Source organism: Durio zibethinus, chromosome 4, assembly GCF_047325235.1.
Source record: "Durio zibethinus cultivar Kanyao isolate XHJ-2024 chromosome 4, ASM4732523v1, whole genome shotgun sequence".
Lineage (NCBI taxonomy): Eukaryota > Viridiplantae > Streptophyta > Magnoliopsida > Malvales > Malvaceae > Durio > Durio zibethinus.
The window spans coordinates 3,600,794-3,616,864 of NC_143165.1; the positions used below are offsets into that span (position 1 = coordinate 3,600,794).

The following is a 16,071-nucleotide window of genomic DNA, read 5'->3' on the forward strand; positions in this document are numbered from 1 at the left end:
ATACATGTGATTTACGATCACAGCCTGAAAAGCAAATATAAGAAAAAAAATATTTTTTGAACGTCTAAAAGCAAATATAATTTTGGTTTTCAAAGTAAAGAAAAAAAAAAGATTAATATACCAAAAAGAAAAGTGATTAACAATGCCTCCTATAACAGCACTCTTTCAAACCGCTAAATTTCAGGAGCAGGAAAGCATCTGCTAAAATTTCTCAGATGGCAACAGCTATCCTTCCCGCTACTTGGTCCAGATCACGCTGGCCGTTAGATGTGATTCTCCTACAACTGATACACAATTAATTTTAGTTAATAATATGCAACAGTAAACACAGAACAACACAAGTCAACAATTCTACTTGTATGATTTCTTGAATTTTAATAATTTAATCTTTCCTATATGTTCTTGTTATGCACTAACTATTAAAAAGAGGAACACAATAATTAAAAAAAAAGAAAAAAAAAGACTGAAATCTAATGTTTCAATCATTCTGACTTTCTTCCTATGATCCCACAAGAAATTAATATAAAGTTTCTTAAAGAGATTAGGCTCTATCAAAAGTTATATCCGGTAAAATTATTAGCATAAATTTTGCATCTTAAAAAAAATGTATGCTCTGCTTTCCCACTATGTATAGCTATAACACGATATAAAAATGATACAAAAACAAGACAAAGAAAGCATGATATGAATTGTAACACAAAAATTTTCGTATTGTAAAATACGAAATAAACAAACATGTATATAAAAAATTTACTATAAATAAGTAAATATTACTGGGATTTTAGGCATACATATACATGTTCCCCAAAAACATCAACCCAATTGAAGAATTATTGTTTTACAAGAAATATGTCCAATAGGCTGAAACAGAAAATTACTCTGATCATATCGCTAGCAAAACATGTCTATTTTTTGCTTTTAAAAAGGTGGCAATGAGTGAATGATACTAGCCAGATTGCTTTCTCAATTACTTTCATTTTCATCGATGACCAACTACCTTAATATCAACAAATCAGTAATGCCAGTTGCAATCGCATATTATGAACAAAGAAAACTCACCCTTTAGGATCAATATCTATAATGTTCACATTCTGAAATTGCTGAAGTATGTGACGAGCAACAGTTCCACTGCTCTTACAGAAATGGCGTGGCCGACTTCCATTTCTCTTAGCCCCTCCGTAAATCCTCCTAAAGGCACCAACACCAAGACCTCCCCTCATGTATATTTTCCTAGCCAAGGAAGCTATAAAGTAACAGAACATAAAATATGGATACAATGGCGGATTAATATTGATTGATAGGGCGATAAATATACATACCAGCTCTGACATAGTACCAGCCAGGGTCATAGGGAGGAAGCTCCTTGAATTTACCAGTCTTGACAATATCAGTCCATGGAGGAAGCTCGATCTGTTCTTTTTTTTTTTTTTTTAACATATAAGAAAAAACAAACAAGACATAAAATTAGTGAAACATGAAAAGATTCAGCATCTCTAACAATCAAATAGGGAATAAATTAGTGAAGAAAAACCTTGCCGGAACGCTTGAGATGGGCGGCGTAAGCCTTGACGAAATCGTGAGGGGAAACGTCCTTAACTGTTCTCGCTGCCTCCATTTTCTCTCTTTATCTGCGGCAGCAGAGACCTCACCTTTTGGCGCTTACGTTGCGATATGTGTTCCTGCTGCCAAAATACACTTTATATAACAAGATTTAGGAGGAATTAGGATTTGGGAGATTCTATATTAAAAAAAAAAACTTTTACACCTCGTTATTTTTCTTTCAAAAATACCAAATGTGAAATAATTTATGTCTTTTTGTAAATTATATTTTTAACCCTTTACATTCATTTACATTTCGTTTCTGGCCATTTCCACTTTTTTTTTCTTTTTTTTTTCTTTCGTTCTACTTTTTTTTTCCTTCTACCTTCTTTTCAAGATAAAAAAAAACCTTAAATCTTTAAATCAATTCACAAAATTTTGAAACAATTATTAAATCATGTAAAAATAGATAGACAAATGAGAAATAAAACTAGAGGTGATGATGAGCAATTCAATGAGATAATTCATTTTAACATTCATTTTAAACTAAAAATTTGATATTTACGAAAATAGATATTTAAAATGTATATTACATTATTGAATATGCATATTTGATCTATTTTTTATGTTACCAGATAATGCATATCCGGTAATACAATATGATTCTTAGATATGTATTTTCAAAATCATATTGCATTATCGAATATGCATTTTCGATAATGCAATATTCATTTTGAATATTCATTTTTGGTAATATAAAAATTATCCTTGATATAAATAGCCAACAATGCAAAATTGGTTCATATTTCCACTTCCTAATGGTATTATTATAATTTTTTGACATCTTGTAATGTGTAGATCAATTTGGGAACTACGCTGATAGAGTAGAATCAATCACTAGAAAATTTATATATTAGATATGATTGCATAAATTCATTTACTATGAAAAAGGTAAAATTATATTTTTGAACTAGTTTTTAATGGAGGCATAAAATATTAGTTTGTATAAACATAATAAGTTAAATATGTTGTTTAGGTGTTTTATAATAAAGAAGCCCTAATTTCATAAGTTAGACAAGTTGAATGTGATTGTGATTAAAACTCTAAATTAGGAGGCCTAAAGAAAAAATTTAGAATAAGATTGGCATGTGAATGAAGTGAAAAATACAAACAGCAAAAGAATAAATGCAAGGTAGAAGAAATTCAACGTAAGGGAATGAAATGAAAAAGTGTGGTTGCCCATTTGAGTTAAATGGGATTAAGTTAGCAATTAATGATAAGTGTAGCATGACAGTAGCCTATACGTTTCACAATCATCTACCAGTAAAACAATTAAAGAAAAATTAATTTGCATGTTGATTATTTAAAAAAAAAAAAAGAAAATGGTGGCTAATATGTCAAATAGTATGGCCAAACTCATGAACATATTATTGATCATAAAACAACATGATGAGAAGAATGTCAACACTATAAAGATAATATACAATGAACACAAAAGATACAAATATGTTAAGAAAGCTGATAGATCACAAATACAACAACTTATGAAAAAGTTAATCGATTATAAATACCTAGAATGACATAAGATTAACAAGTTAAACAATTATATGACAGACTTGTTCTGGGCTCATCTTACTGGTATAGATTTGTTGCAAGCCTTCCCAAGTATCTTGATTATAGATTTAACCTATAAAACAATAGTACCATCTCTCATTACTTGGAATTGTTAGTGTGACTTCCACAAAAATGATATTTTCTATTGCATTTGTGTCCATAGAGGCTGAGCATTTCGATAAACTACAGTTGGGTATTGAATAGGTTAAAAAATTTGATAACTAATGGTATAATTCCTATTGTCGTTGTTACTTATAAAGATTTGTCATTGATGAATGTAATAGAGGCTATTTTTCCCAACAAGGTAAATTTTATTTGCAAATTGCATATCTCAAGAAATCAAGAAATGTGATTGCAAATTATAAGAATTTTTTTAAGCAGAAAGAGAAATGAGAGACATTCATGTTAGTTTGGAATGTCCATGTCTTTTCTTCTATTAATGGTAAGTATTGTAGACATCGAATTTGTCTAAAATATTTTAGCATGGTTAACCTAGGCCTATTTACAACCATAAAAGATTTGGCCTATTTAGAAACCCAAACAAAGCCCATTTGAAGACTATAAAAAGGCCATTTTAAGAGCTCATAAAATACATCGATATTTAGACCTATAATAAAAAAAAAAACCCATATAGTTCCTATCAAACTCTTTCGCATAAGATTTATATAGATCATATCTTTTCACGTGCATGTATAAAAAATAAAGAATAAATGACATGAGTAAACCCCTAAGTCAATTTTGATCAAAATTACACAAAATTTGGTCAAAATGAATAGAATCGGGATCAATCCTTAAAATTCACAATCTAATTTGAATCAATGTGGTTTAAAATTAAATTTAGTGATTTTTAAAATACTAAAAATTTTTATTGCATTGGGGAAAGTACAAAATTACTAAAATGGGCTTTATGGGGTATTTTCATAATTTAGAATTCTGGAGCTTGAATTTTTATGAAACTTTTCAAATCTTAATTTTATAATATTTCATGATTTTTGGTGCATTTAAAATCATAGCAATACCCCAAAAAGTGTGAAACTACCAAAATGCCCTTATAAAGGTATTTTCGTAATTTGACCTTCTCGAACTCAAATTTTCGTGAAACATTCTAGATCTTAATTTTATAATATTCATAATTTTTTGTGTTTTAAAATCTAAAAAATGAGCATGAGAACATTGATTTCTAAGAAAATAGCCTAAATCTAAAAAATTTTGTATTATGGGTAAAATGGTCTTTCCATTGGTTTAGAGGCTATAAAAATCTAACATTTGCAATGAATAATGTGAACTATTGGATCTCTCATTGATCTTGATCCAATGACAAAAGTTTGTTCCTTGAAAAGATAAAAAGAGAAACTTTGACCCTTTGATGGGATTTAATCTAAAGGTTAATATTCACCAAAATGATTTTTTTTTTAGGGTTTAATTCTTTGAAGGGAGAGGGGGCTATTGAAGAAAAGAGGAAAGAAAAAAAAAAGAAAAAAAAAAGCTTTCTAAAAAAAATACACTTTGATATGCTGAAGGTTTCTTTGAGAAAATAAAAAAGAAGAAATGAAGAAGATTTCTTGGTGGCTAAAAAAGGAGGTCTCGCAACTAGAGAAACTCAAGAAAAGAAAAACTTAAAAGAAAAGTGGGAGCTTGACAAAGGAAAAGAAAATTGTAGCTCTTAGGGAAATTTTTTTCTTTTTTTTTTGAATAGATAGTTCCTTCATTTCCATTTCAGTTTGTTTTCATAAGAACACTGTTGTCTTATCCCTTCATGTTCACCTTTTTTTTTATTTTTGCATATAGTTATGTAGTGCATGCTATTTCGTTTGAAGTTTGAAGTTTATTTTTTTTCCTACATACTAAACCTTATTGAATGTGGTCTATCTATTGATTTTTGAAACTTCATACTTTGCATGAATGTGTTGTTCTTCATTTCAATAAGTAGTTTGTGTGTAGAAAAGCTTCTTTTTTATGTTCATTAGTTCATTATATAAATGATATTTATTTGTAGTAAGTGATTTATAAGGAGAAAAAGCTAAAAATTTTAAATGTTTATGGGCCTTCTTGGTGGTCCATTGTTTTTAAACTTACACTGGTTTACAGACCTTTTTTTTATGAAATGGCTATTTGTGAAAAAGCCAATCCCTTCTTGTTTTGGTTTAATTGGTAACATTGTTGTCATCCTCGGTCCCTAAATTTTTTTTTATTTGTCTATGAGTTTGAGACTTCATAGTTGATTATTTTAGTTTTTGATATTCCTAAGAGTGAAGGATAGTTCATGATTGAAGAAATGGGTAAACATCAAGAGCCATGGTTAAGGTCTATGGTTTTTAGGTTGTTAAACAGATTGGGACTCATCTTTTCTTCTTGTATTATAACCATTAAATAGTAAAAAGAAGATAGAAAAAATGGGGCGATTGTGTCAGTTTAGTGGTAGTACTTCCTTTCTAATTAATAAACCAAGGTCTTGAAACTTAAGTCCATGCATTTATTTATTAGTAGATTTTTATTTTTATGCAAGTTTCATATCATTTATGTTCATACAAAATTTTTTTATATATTTAATTGCAATTCAAACATCATACATGCTTAATTTACTTATTAAGTTTTTCTACTTTCAAAATTTTTTTTTCAAATACAAATTAAATTTTTGATGATGGGACTCTAAAAAATCCGTGTAATGATTTTTGAGAATTCTTTAGATGAGAAAAAATTTCTAAAATTTACTATTAGAAACTCTTTTCAATACAAATTTTTTAAATTAATTTGAATAATTCTCTTAAAAAGATTAAAAAATAAACATATTTATAAGAGCATGAATTTTTTTTAATAAAATTAAGTAATGAGAATTTTCGATGATGGGATTTCAAAAAATTTAAGTAGTAATTCTTGAGAATTCTCTATGTGAAAAAAATCTTCTAAAAATTGTCAAAGTATTAGAATATTTAGAAATTTCTTTTCAATATAAAAATTTTTCATTTTATAATTAGTTTATTTAATTTGAATAGTTTTCTTAATAAATAAGAGTATGTTTTTTTAGGAAATAAATGTGTTTGTAGAAAATTATATTATTACATGACTTTTAATAATTTAAAAAAAAATAAAAAATCTCCTAAGATGAGATCTTAAAAAAATTCAAGTAGTGATTCTTTAGGAATCTTTAGTAAGAAAATCTATTTAAAATGTCGTCAGTGTATTGGAGCATTTAGATTAATTTTCAATAAAGATTTTTCGTTTTTGTTTTATAGATAGCATAGAAATGAGTTTTAGAAAATACTATTTGCTTTAAAATTATAGATATCATATTTTATGTTTTTTAAATATAAATGATGATAATAAATATAAACCATCGAGGATAAGATTTTCGAGAATTTCGAGTAGCGATTCTTGAAAATTCTTTAGGTGAAATGGTTCCTTTTAATATTGTCAAAGTATTGAAATATTTTTTGAAATTTTTAATATGTAAGGTTCTTATTTATTTTTCAAGCATACTAAAAAATAAAAATATGTTTTTAAAGAAAATTAATTTTTAAAGACTAAAATTAATACCCTTTTTAATCAAAATCAAAAGATAACACATGATTAATTGGTATCGTTTTACTGTAAGGGTGCTAATTTTTTTTCACGCGTAATTGACTCTCAAACTCAAACTATTTTTGCATACCCAAAAATTATCTTTTAATAAATTTTAATTAATTTTAAAATTTTATTAAGAATGTAAGTTTTAATTTGTTACCAATTACACCTAGCCAAAAAAGATTGGTGGTAACTCCATCTTTTGTTTTCAAATTCATTTAGTGGTCTCCAAAACCGTTACGAGAAGTATGAAAGGCATCTTAGTTCGTTAGAAATTGATTACCAGATTTATTCAGGTACAATCAAGTATGTAAAGAACCAATGGTTGACAAAGTATAAAGACATATTTATAGCTACTTGGACGGATAAAGTAATGCATTTTGATAATGTTACAACAAATAAGTATGATTTATGTTATATTTTTAAGATTATTTATAGTTTAGGGTTTCAAAACAAAACATTAATATACCTTTATTAATTCATTTAGAGCCAAGAGTGCATATGCGAAATTGAAGAGGCACATTGGATCATCTCAAGGAGATTTTGAATTATCATGGAGGATAATCAATGCCTATATTAAGCTTCATCATATAGAGATCGAGGCCTTATTTAAGAAAAGTCTTACGATTGTCAATCATAATTACAAGCCTTCATTATTTAAAGAGTTGTGAGACTTGGTATTTAAAAGCACACTAAATTTGATGAATAAAGGCCAAGCAAGCTAATCATATCTTAGAGTATGTGATTAGAAGCAAGCATGGATTGCCTTGTATTTGTGACATTGCGAAGCATATAAAGGTAAGAAGTCTGATTTTTTTTATTTGAAATGCATTTTTATTTTAAAAAGTTGGATTTAATGCAAAGCCAAGTTAATGATGTCTTTGAAAAGTTGACAATTGACTAAGGTTGACCAAATCATAAAACACTTTAATGAATATGATGAGTTCGATAAAGTAGCCATGAAAAAAAAATTATGAGAACTTGGTTATCTACAAACAACTGCCTTGATTCCACCATTAGAGATGGCTAATTCAAAAGGTTACAAAGCTATAAAAGAAGATACTTCTGCATGACATGACCTGTCACATTGGAATATTGTATTATTCGGTCAGGATAGTACATCACCAACAATCACTACAAATTTAGTGAAAGTTACGATAAAAATAACTAAGCTTCTTATTAGTTAGACAGTTTACCAGTAGAGTTATATTCATATATATAGAGTATCGCTGATGTTAAGGTAGATGGACATTATGGTTTTTGTTATATCGAGGTGAATATGTGACTTTGTATGAATCCATAACGCATGTTGAAGAATTGTTAGAAACATTTTCATGTTTTGACACTTCTACTTTATACGATAAGTGGATGACCTTACCTAATATAGGTCATTTGATTGTCTTGTGATATATCGTCATACTAGTCCAAATCAGTTTGAGACAATGCTGGACATGTCCCTATTATATCTAAACCACCTGCACTATTGGAGTACAGAGTCATTACGATTAGATTTGCTAATGATTGTCATTTTATACAAGTACTAGTAATTAAGGTTGATATTCATCGATTCTATTTTGTGCAGGTGTTAATGAAGTTGTTTTCACCAATATCTCTAATTGCATATAATTAGCATGAGATTCGTTATAATTGTGCTCGAGGGTAGAATATTCCATATGTACCTCTTATAGAGGATTTTACGTAATTGTTTAGTACAAATTCTGATATGGTCACTCAAGAAACAATACGCACTAATTTATTATTTACAATACTTGTTTAGCAAATTAATGTATATGTTAACAGTTTATATAATGTTGTATATATATTGAACATGTTATCTAATAGGATGTGTTACATTAAATAGGTTATCTAATAGATGTTTTATAAACATACTTTATTAAATAAAAATAATAAAGTTACAAAATTACAACTATACTCCACAGTGTCAATACCTTACTTTCTCTCCCTCGACCTCTTGAATTGAATATATACTTGTTATGGACGAATGAGTTTTGCTATCGTCGATGCAGTCAATGCAAAAGGTGGAAAACTCACAAGTAAGGTCGATACTTATGTCACTATTAGGGATGGGGATGGAGTAAGCATGGGCGACCTCGGTAATGCATGTGTTAATGATGGGATTAGGAACAGAGCATGCACGGAAGGCCTGGTTTATGCATGTACCAAAAAGATTGGGGATAGAGTAGGAACGGGCAACCTAGATGATGTATGTGTCGATGCAAATGGTCTAAACTAAATAAGTAAAGGCTTTCTAAATGCCTAAAATGATGGTGTAAGAGTAAACATCCGATGCGATACTATTGGTCTAGACTAATTGCTACTGGCTACTATAGTTGATGACCAAGACAATATAGCATGTGCTCTGATAACTGCATCTCTCTATATGCTAACACTATTGTAATCCACTAGAGAAAACATGCTCAAGAACAGACAAAGCAATTGAGCTCCACTACAAAATATAAATAAAGTAATCAATATCAATAGCATATAATTAAAATTAACAAAGTAACCAATAACCATAAACTCATAAATTTATGACTTACAATATAATTGATAAGGGCATTGTCGATCAGTTGCGACTAAAATTTGAATCTAAGTTCTAAATTTTAAATTCGACGATGCTAAATTGATGCAAATCAAGCATCATAATTTAATGAACACTCACCTGATTTCTGACATCTTTAACCTTGACACTTAACCGACACAACATGCATGTCTCATCTCTTTTAGTACTAGTTCAAAAAGCTATAGGCAACATTGTACGTGTTGGACACTAAACTTCATTCAACTTAAAACGGGGCCAAAAGGGTTGGATGAATAGTTTGCACAAATCCAAATTGTCACAGGATCCTTTACGGATGATATGGCTCTACAATGGCCTCCCTTTTGACACATCCTGTAAAAAATACAATATCATGGTTCCCAAGACACATATGATATCGTCAACTTATTCAATCACTTCTGTAAGGCTAGTAATGTATAAGCATAAGTAAAAGCATTTTATCATTGAGCACACAATTTATCATCTATGTATGTCAATATGCCAACTAGACTTAATGATGGAAAGTACTCATAAATTCACTTTTACATGAAATACATAAGTAATCATTAATCACATGTTTGTTTAATAATAAATCAATCAAATAATTATAATATATTATGACAAATTATGGTAAAAATGTCAGATAACCAACGACTTGATGCATATTTGCCTTACTCATAATATCATGTTGCCTATACAAATATGTTTGGCAAACTGTCCCTCAAGCATATCTACTAATGGCATTGAAGTCGCTCAGTAAGATTAAGTACACATCGATACTTTCATCGTGCTCTTATCAACGAATAATGTACACCCTAGCAGATAAAGTAAAAAAAAAAACCATGATGAATACTCTATTACCTGATCATTTGATGTATTTGTTACATTTTTAAAAATATTTCACAATCATTATAACCTCATAACAAGTAGCAAACCCTATTAGTTTCTCTTGTTGCCTAAGATGCAAAAACTTAAAGTAACCTGACCAATAGTGTAGTCACCTCATCAATCATCAAATAATTAACTGAAATCATGGCCCTAGTGATCAGTATGTATAGAATCACGAACACATTGTAGACACCTAATTTTGTTTAAATCAATTTGAGTTTGTTCGATTTTAAGCTTGGTCTTAACATTTTAATTTGGGCTGACTTAAACATTTTAATTAAATTTATCTAATCATGCTCATTTAAGCTTTGTTTTGGATCAACCGTTTTTAGATCATTTTGCATAAATCAAACCCAATCTAATTTAATTTTGGATCACTTGAGCTTAAGAACCCAATAAAAGTCAAAACTTAATCTTAAAAGCCTAAGTTCAATTTAAGGCCCAGATTCAACTTTAATTAATTAAAAAATTAGAAAATTTCAAAAAAAAAAAAAGCTATAGCTTGGTCTGGTAGCTAGCTTCCACAAATACTTTTCTTTCCTTGTTTTTCTTCCTTTCATTTTGCCAAGCCTATTTTTAGCACACTAATTTCAACCTCTTTTTTTCCCTTTGGCACCATACACATATTTTTGTAAGCTCCCAATCGAAGTGTAGCAATTGTAGTAGCTGTTATTACAATAACAATCCAAAAATTTCAATTACTTTTCAAACCTAAATTGAATTCTCACAAATGTGTGAAAGTAGGTAATCAGGGTTTTGTTAACAAAATCTCATAAGGAATTCAAAAGGGAAGGAATAAAAAAAAAAAGAAATAGAGAAAGCTTCTCTCGACCAATAACCAAACTACCTAAAAAACCAATGCCCTCTATATCATCCATCATCAAGACCCTTATTGTTTTCATCGCTTTCATCCTAACCCATCATCAATCGAAAAGCTAAAAACCCTTCACCGTGCACACCATTGCCTTTGCACATAGCCAACGAACCCTTACCTCACCAATTATTCACCACACAAACCAACCTTAAACCTAACTCCATTCATCTTTTGCCACAACCTAATGTTGACACCTTATTTTGTTTGAGGATTTTTTGAAATTCATTGGGCTTTGATTTTTTATTTTGATTGTGTAATTAGGTTTAATCAAAAAAGTAAATTTTGGACCTAAAGATTAACCGTTAAATTTTATTTATATTTTAATTTTTTTTAATTTAATTTTTTATTTTTTAAGTTAATCAGTAAAAAAAATAAAAAAAACTAAAAAATAAAAAAAGAAAAAATGTGAGATTTTGCATGAAAAATCTTGGATTCAATTGAGCTATTGGATTCTATCTCAGATTTCAATTTTAATGGTTGAATAATTTTGAAAAGACTTAGGGCTCAAGTTATTGAAAAATGGAAGATTGCACAAAAATAAAATTTGAAGAGAAATCCTAGATTCGATTGAATTAATTTCTTCAAAATCAAAAGGAATTCAATCCCTATATAAGAATCTTGAATCTAAGATCAAAATGGGGGGCCTCATAGCAATTGACTTCAAAATCAAACAGAAGTCATTGAAAATAGAGAAAATTTGGGCAAAGTTTTGAATTAATAAGGAATAAGCAATTAAAAAAGAAATTTTTTTGCAAGAAGATCCAATTCGAGTTTTTAGAAGAAATGCTAAGATTTATAGTAGGAAGTATCAATTTTTGAAAGGTAAAAAATTGTTGGAACCAGTGATCCATTAAGGTAATGCTTGCTTCCTTTTTTTTTTTTTCATAACTTTTATAATATTTAATTGCTTCTCTTATTTTTATATTTATTACATGGTATTCATTTTTGTATGAATTTACATGACACATATTATATTTGCATGATAATTTATTTGGTTAATATTTTATTTGCATGATTAATATATTTGTGTGATTTATTAATATATTTGCATAACTATTAATTTATTTGCATGATTATCAATTTATTTATTTGTGTGATTGCATGATTATATATTTAATTGCATATTTTATATTGTTAATTGCTTAATTATTTATTTAGTTGCATTTTATATTGTTAACTGCATCATTATATATTTAGTTGCATGTTTTGTATTGTTAATTGCATGATTATATATTTATTTGCATGTTTTATATTTCTAATTGCATGATTATATATTTAATTGCTTATCTATTTGCATGATTATTAATTTATTTATTTGTGTAATTGTATGATTATTAATATATTTATTTGCATGATTATTATTATTGCATGATTTTATATTTATTGCATTATATGATATTATATTAATTTTCAATGATATCTAATTGCATGTTTTTATAATTATTATGTGCATAATTGCATGATTATAATTAATTACTAATATATTTGTGTGATTATATTTGATTTGCATGATATTATATATTTACATGATTGTTATTGTTGAATGATAATTAATATATTTGCATGACATTCTTGCACGAATATTTTAGCATGATAATTTTTGCATTGTATGATTTAATATTTGCTACATGATTGCTTAATATTTTGACAGAATTTTTGTATCATCATGTTTTGTAAATAAAAGGAATGGAATTGATTTATTTGCATAATAAAAATTATCTTTGATTAAGGCTTAAGTAAGATAACACATAATTAACTTGGTACCAATTTTGGGCATAAAGGGATGCTAATACCTTCTCCGTATGTAACCAACTCCCGAATCTTAGTTTTAATTATGTGAAACAAAACTTTTTCTTTTTAGGAACCCTTGGTTTATACTTAAAACAACCTTAAAAAAAATAAATTCACATAAGTGGTTAATCACACTTAAGTAAAAAAAATTGATGATGATTCCATGATTTTTGTGTTTTATGGGCAGGTTTTCAAACTTAGACGTTATGAAACCTAACATCAACACCTATCTCAAACACCACACTACCTTACAAACCATTACAAACGACCACCTGAAGCCTTATTTTGACCAAAATAGCAACAAAAAAAAAAAACAAAAACCTAACAAAAAACCATCAACCACATTCTTCGTAGGGAAGCCACAAACAAAGAAAACTGAAACCAAAAAGCAACAAAAAATAAAAGGGTAGCTATAGTGTTTTAGGCTAAGGGATTGGTTTTTGGGTTTGGAGATGCTTCTAGGTAGGTTTAGTTTGAGCTCGTGAAGAAAGAAGCAATGACAGCAAGCCATTGTTTGTGAAAAAAGCAACGACCCTAGGTTTGACCTAGTGCGAAGTTTCGTTTTTCTTTTTGATTTGATTTTTCTATTTTTCTATTATGTTTTGTTTGTTTTTATTGTTTTTTGTTTATATATATCATTTTGTAATTTTGTCTTTTAGTTTATTTTTTAATTTTGATCTAATTGAAAAATAATAATAAAAGAAAAAAATTTTGATGCGAACTTTGATTTTGTAATTTTTATATTTTTAATATTTTTTTATGATTGTTTTGTAAATAAATAAAGAGATATAAATAAATTATATTTTCATAAAATATTTAATAAATCTGACAAAGCAATCTCTTTAAGAGAACAACATGTTTCTTCAAATACTCTTAAAGTGAAAGAAATTTTTTTTTTGCTAAAAAAACTAAATACTTTTTTTTTCAATATTTAAATATAAAAAAAAGTAATAAAAAGCATTTGAATTGAGCCTTAGACAAGATAATATAATACTAATTTGGTACCAATTTGTAGCATTGTATGGTGCTTTAACATTATCAATATGCAATAAATTATTGAACTTAGCTCTGAAGATATAGATCAAAACTTATTCTTTTAGAAACTCTTAATTAAGCTTAAAATAACCTTAAAAAATATAAATTCACTTAAAGAATCAATCGTACATAAATAAAAAATATTGATAACGATTTCATATTTTTTTTATGTCTAATGCTCTAGTTTTCAAACTTGAACATTATAACAATCATTATTCTAAAAGTAAATTTTAGAACATTTGTAATTTTATATAAACTTAACAAAATAAAATTTTCAGAAGTTTAGATATGCATCATTTTAAAAGATGACAAACTTATGAGTTCATATCAAATCTCCTAGTAACTTGTAACAAACTTTTACACTATAATTATTCTAACATACATAATATTCAAATTCATGAACACACATTATGCTAAACAAAATAATCATGCAACTAAAATGCATTGAACTCAAATAATATGATATTTCACAATTTATTATAATCTTTTAATAATATCATATTAAATCAACATTATAAAATTATATATCTCATTTAAATAATCTATAATACCACATAACTTGTTAGTCAATATATATAATAAATTTTATTCAAACAAAAATGGATAATTTTGTCATCGCTTTTGCTGTACATTCACATGCCAATTAACATGTTGTGATTTCTCATTAAAAAAATCTTTATAGGTTGTTTTTCAACGTTTTCTTTCATCATTTTACGTGAACATGATTCTTTGATAAAAAAATCAGGTCATAGGAAAATGTAGTCTCAACCAATGACAATTAAATATATATATCCACTTGTTGAAAACTTCAATTCATGTTTTAAAACAAAATTTAAATCATTAATATGCAATTAAACCTTTAATTAACAATAGATACAAAAATAAATCATTTATTACTATCACTTATAGTAATGCAATGAATAAATATGTGCCTTGATGTACCAACAAGAGTTCAAGATTAGAAGAAGAGCAATCTTGAAAGATAATCTTATTCCATGTCAATCAATCTATGAACAAGAACTTGTGACAAACAATCATTGTCTTCCACCATGCACTATGATTATTCTTTAAGAATAAACTATATTGATTTTTTTTAGATCACCAAGTGCATCCTTAATGCTTTCCATAGTAATTCCTTCTTTCCTTTGTGCTTTCCATATTAATTTCTTCACTTCATGTTTGTGAGGCTTGAATGCAAAAGTTACCAAGGAGAAAAATATTGTCCTTAAAGTGTTGTATATGGAGTGTCGGCAACTTATGCAAACTACGTAAACTCTTTAAATTGTTGTGTGCATGTGAATGGCAACCATACAACTTTGTTGAAGATGAAATGAAATAGGAGAATAATTTGAAAATACTGTGAGAAAGCACTTCCAAGAAACTTTCTTAAGGATAATAGTTCCCCCACTAACTGCAAATGGTTACTAGAAATGTTATTTCTAGGATAACAAGCCCAACAAATAAGGATTGATTGCACTTCAACTCTTCTTTGATCTCCCTTGAACTATGAACCAGGAAAAAGAGTGTGAGGAGAAGAAAACTTGATTTGAATTTAAAAAGATGTTAAAGTCCCTTGAAAGTAAGTGTTTTAGGAAGTATATAAGCCCCAAAAGACGTCTCTCATATCCTTACAATGAATGGATGTCTTTTTGATGAAGTAATATAACATTTTGAATGAAAGAACATGTCCAACAGACTTTTTTTTTTTTTTTCAGGATGAGCAATCGACTTTTTTACAAGGGTAGGCTTTTTTCAGAAATAGAAACTTTGATTCTATTGGGCAATTGACTGCTCTTTTGGGCAGTTGATTGCCTACTATAATTTGAGTAAGAGCAGTTGATTGCTCTCAAGAGCAGTCCACCACTTTTCCAAACAGAATATAGGCAAAATAAGCATAAGCAGTGAATTGCCCCTTAAAGGCAGTCGACTTGTTTGCTCAAATAGAATGCAAGTATTTGAATGCCTTCTCTTCGAAAGTCGATTCCTCACTTTTTTAGTTAGAGCAGTCGACTGCTCTTCAAGTACAGTTAACTGCCCATATCTATTTTGTCAAAATGTCAACTACTCAGAGGCAGTTGCTTGGGCAGTTAACTGCTCTCTCTTAGCTGTTGAGAGGGCAGTCAGTTGTTCAAACAGCTGCTCCATCCTTCATTTTAATGTTCTTTCTATAGTTCTACAACATTATTTTTCAATTCTCATGCATAATAAA

The 16,071-nt window shown here is 28.2% G+C and overlaps 1 protein-coding gene across 1 annotated transcript; it reads right to left on the reverse strand.

Annotated features, from left to right (window-relative positions):
• Positions 1-38: 38 nt before the first annotated feature.
• LOC111287687 (small ribosomal subunit protein eS19x-like) lies at positions 39-1,886 on the reverse strand. The gene is made up of 4 exons (XM_022878358.2): positions 1,532-1,886; positions 1,320-1,410; positions 1,060-1,243; positions 39-284 (listed from the first exon to the last, which is right to left on the reverse strand). Exons 1-4 carry the CDS (start codon positions 1,613-1,615, stop codon positions 212-214), a joined length of 432 nt encoding a protein of 143 aa, XP_022734093.2. The 5' UTR covers positions 1,616-1,886; the 3' UTR covers positions 39-211.
• Between the last annotated feature and the right edge of the window lie 14,185 nt (positions 1,887-16,071).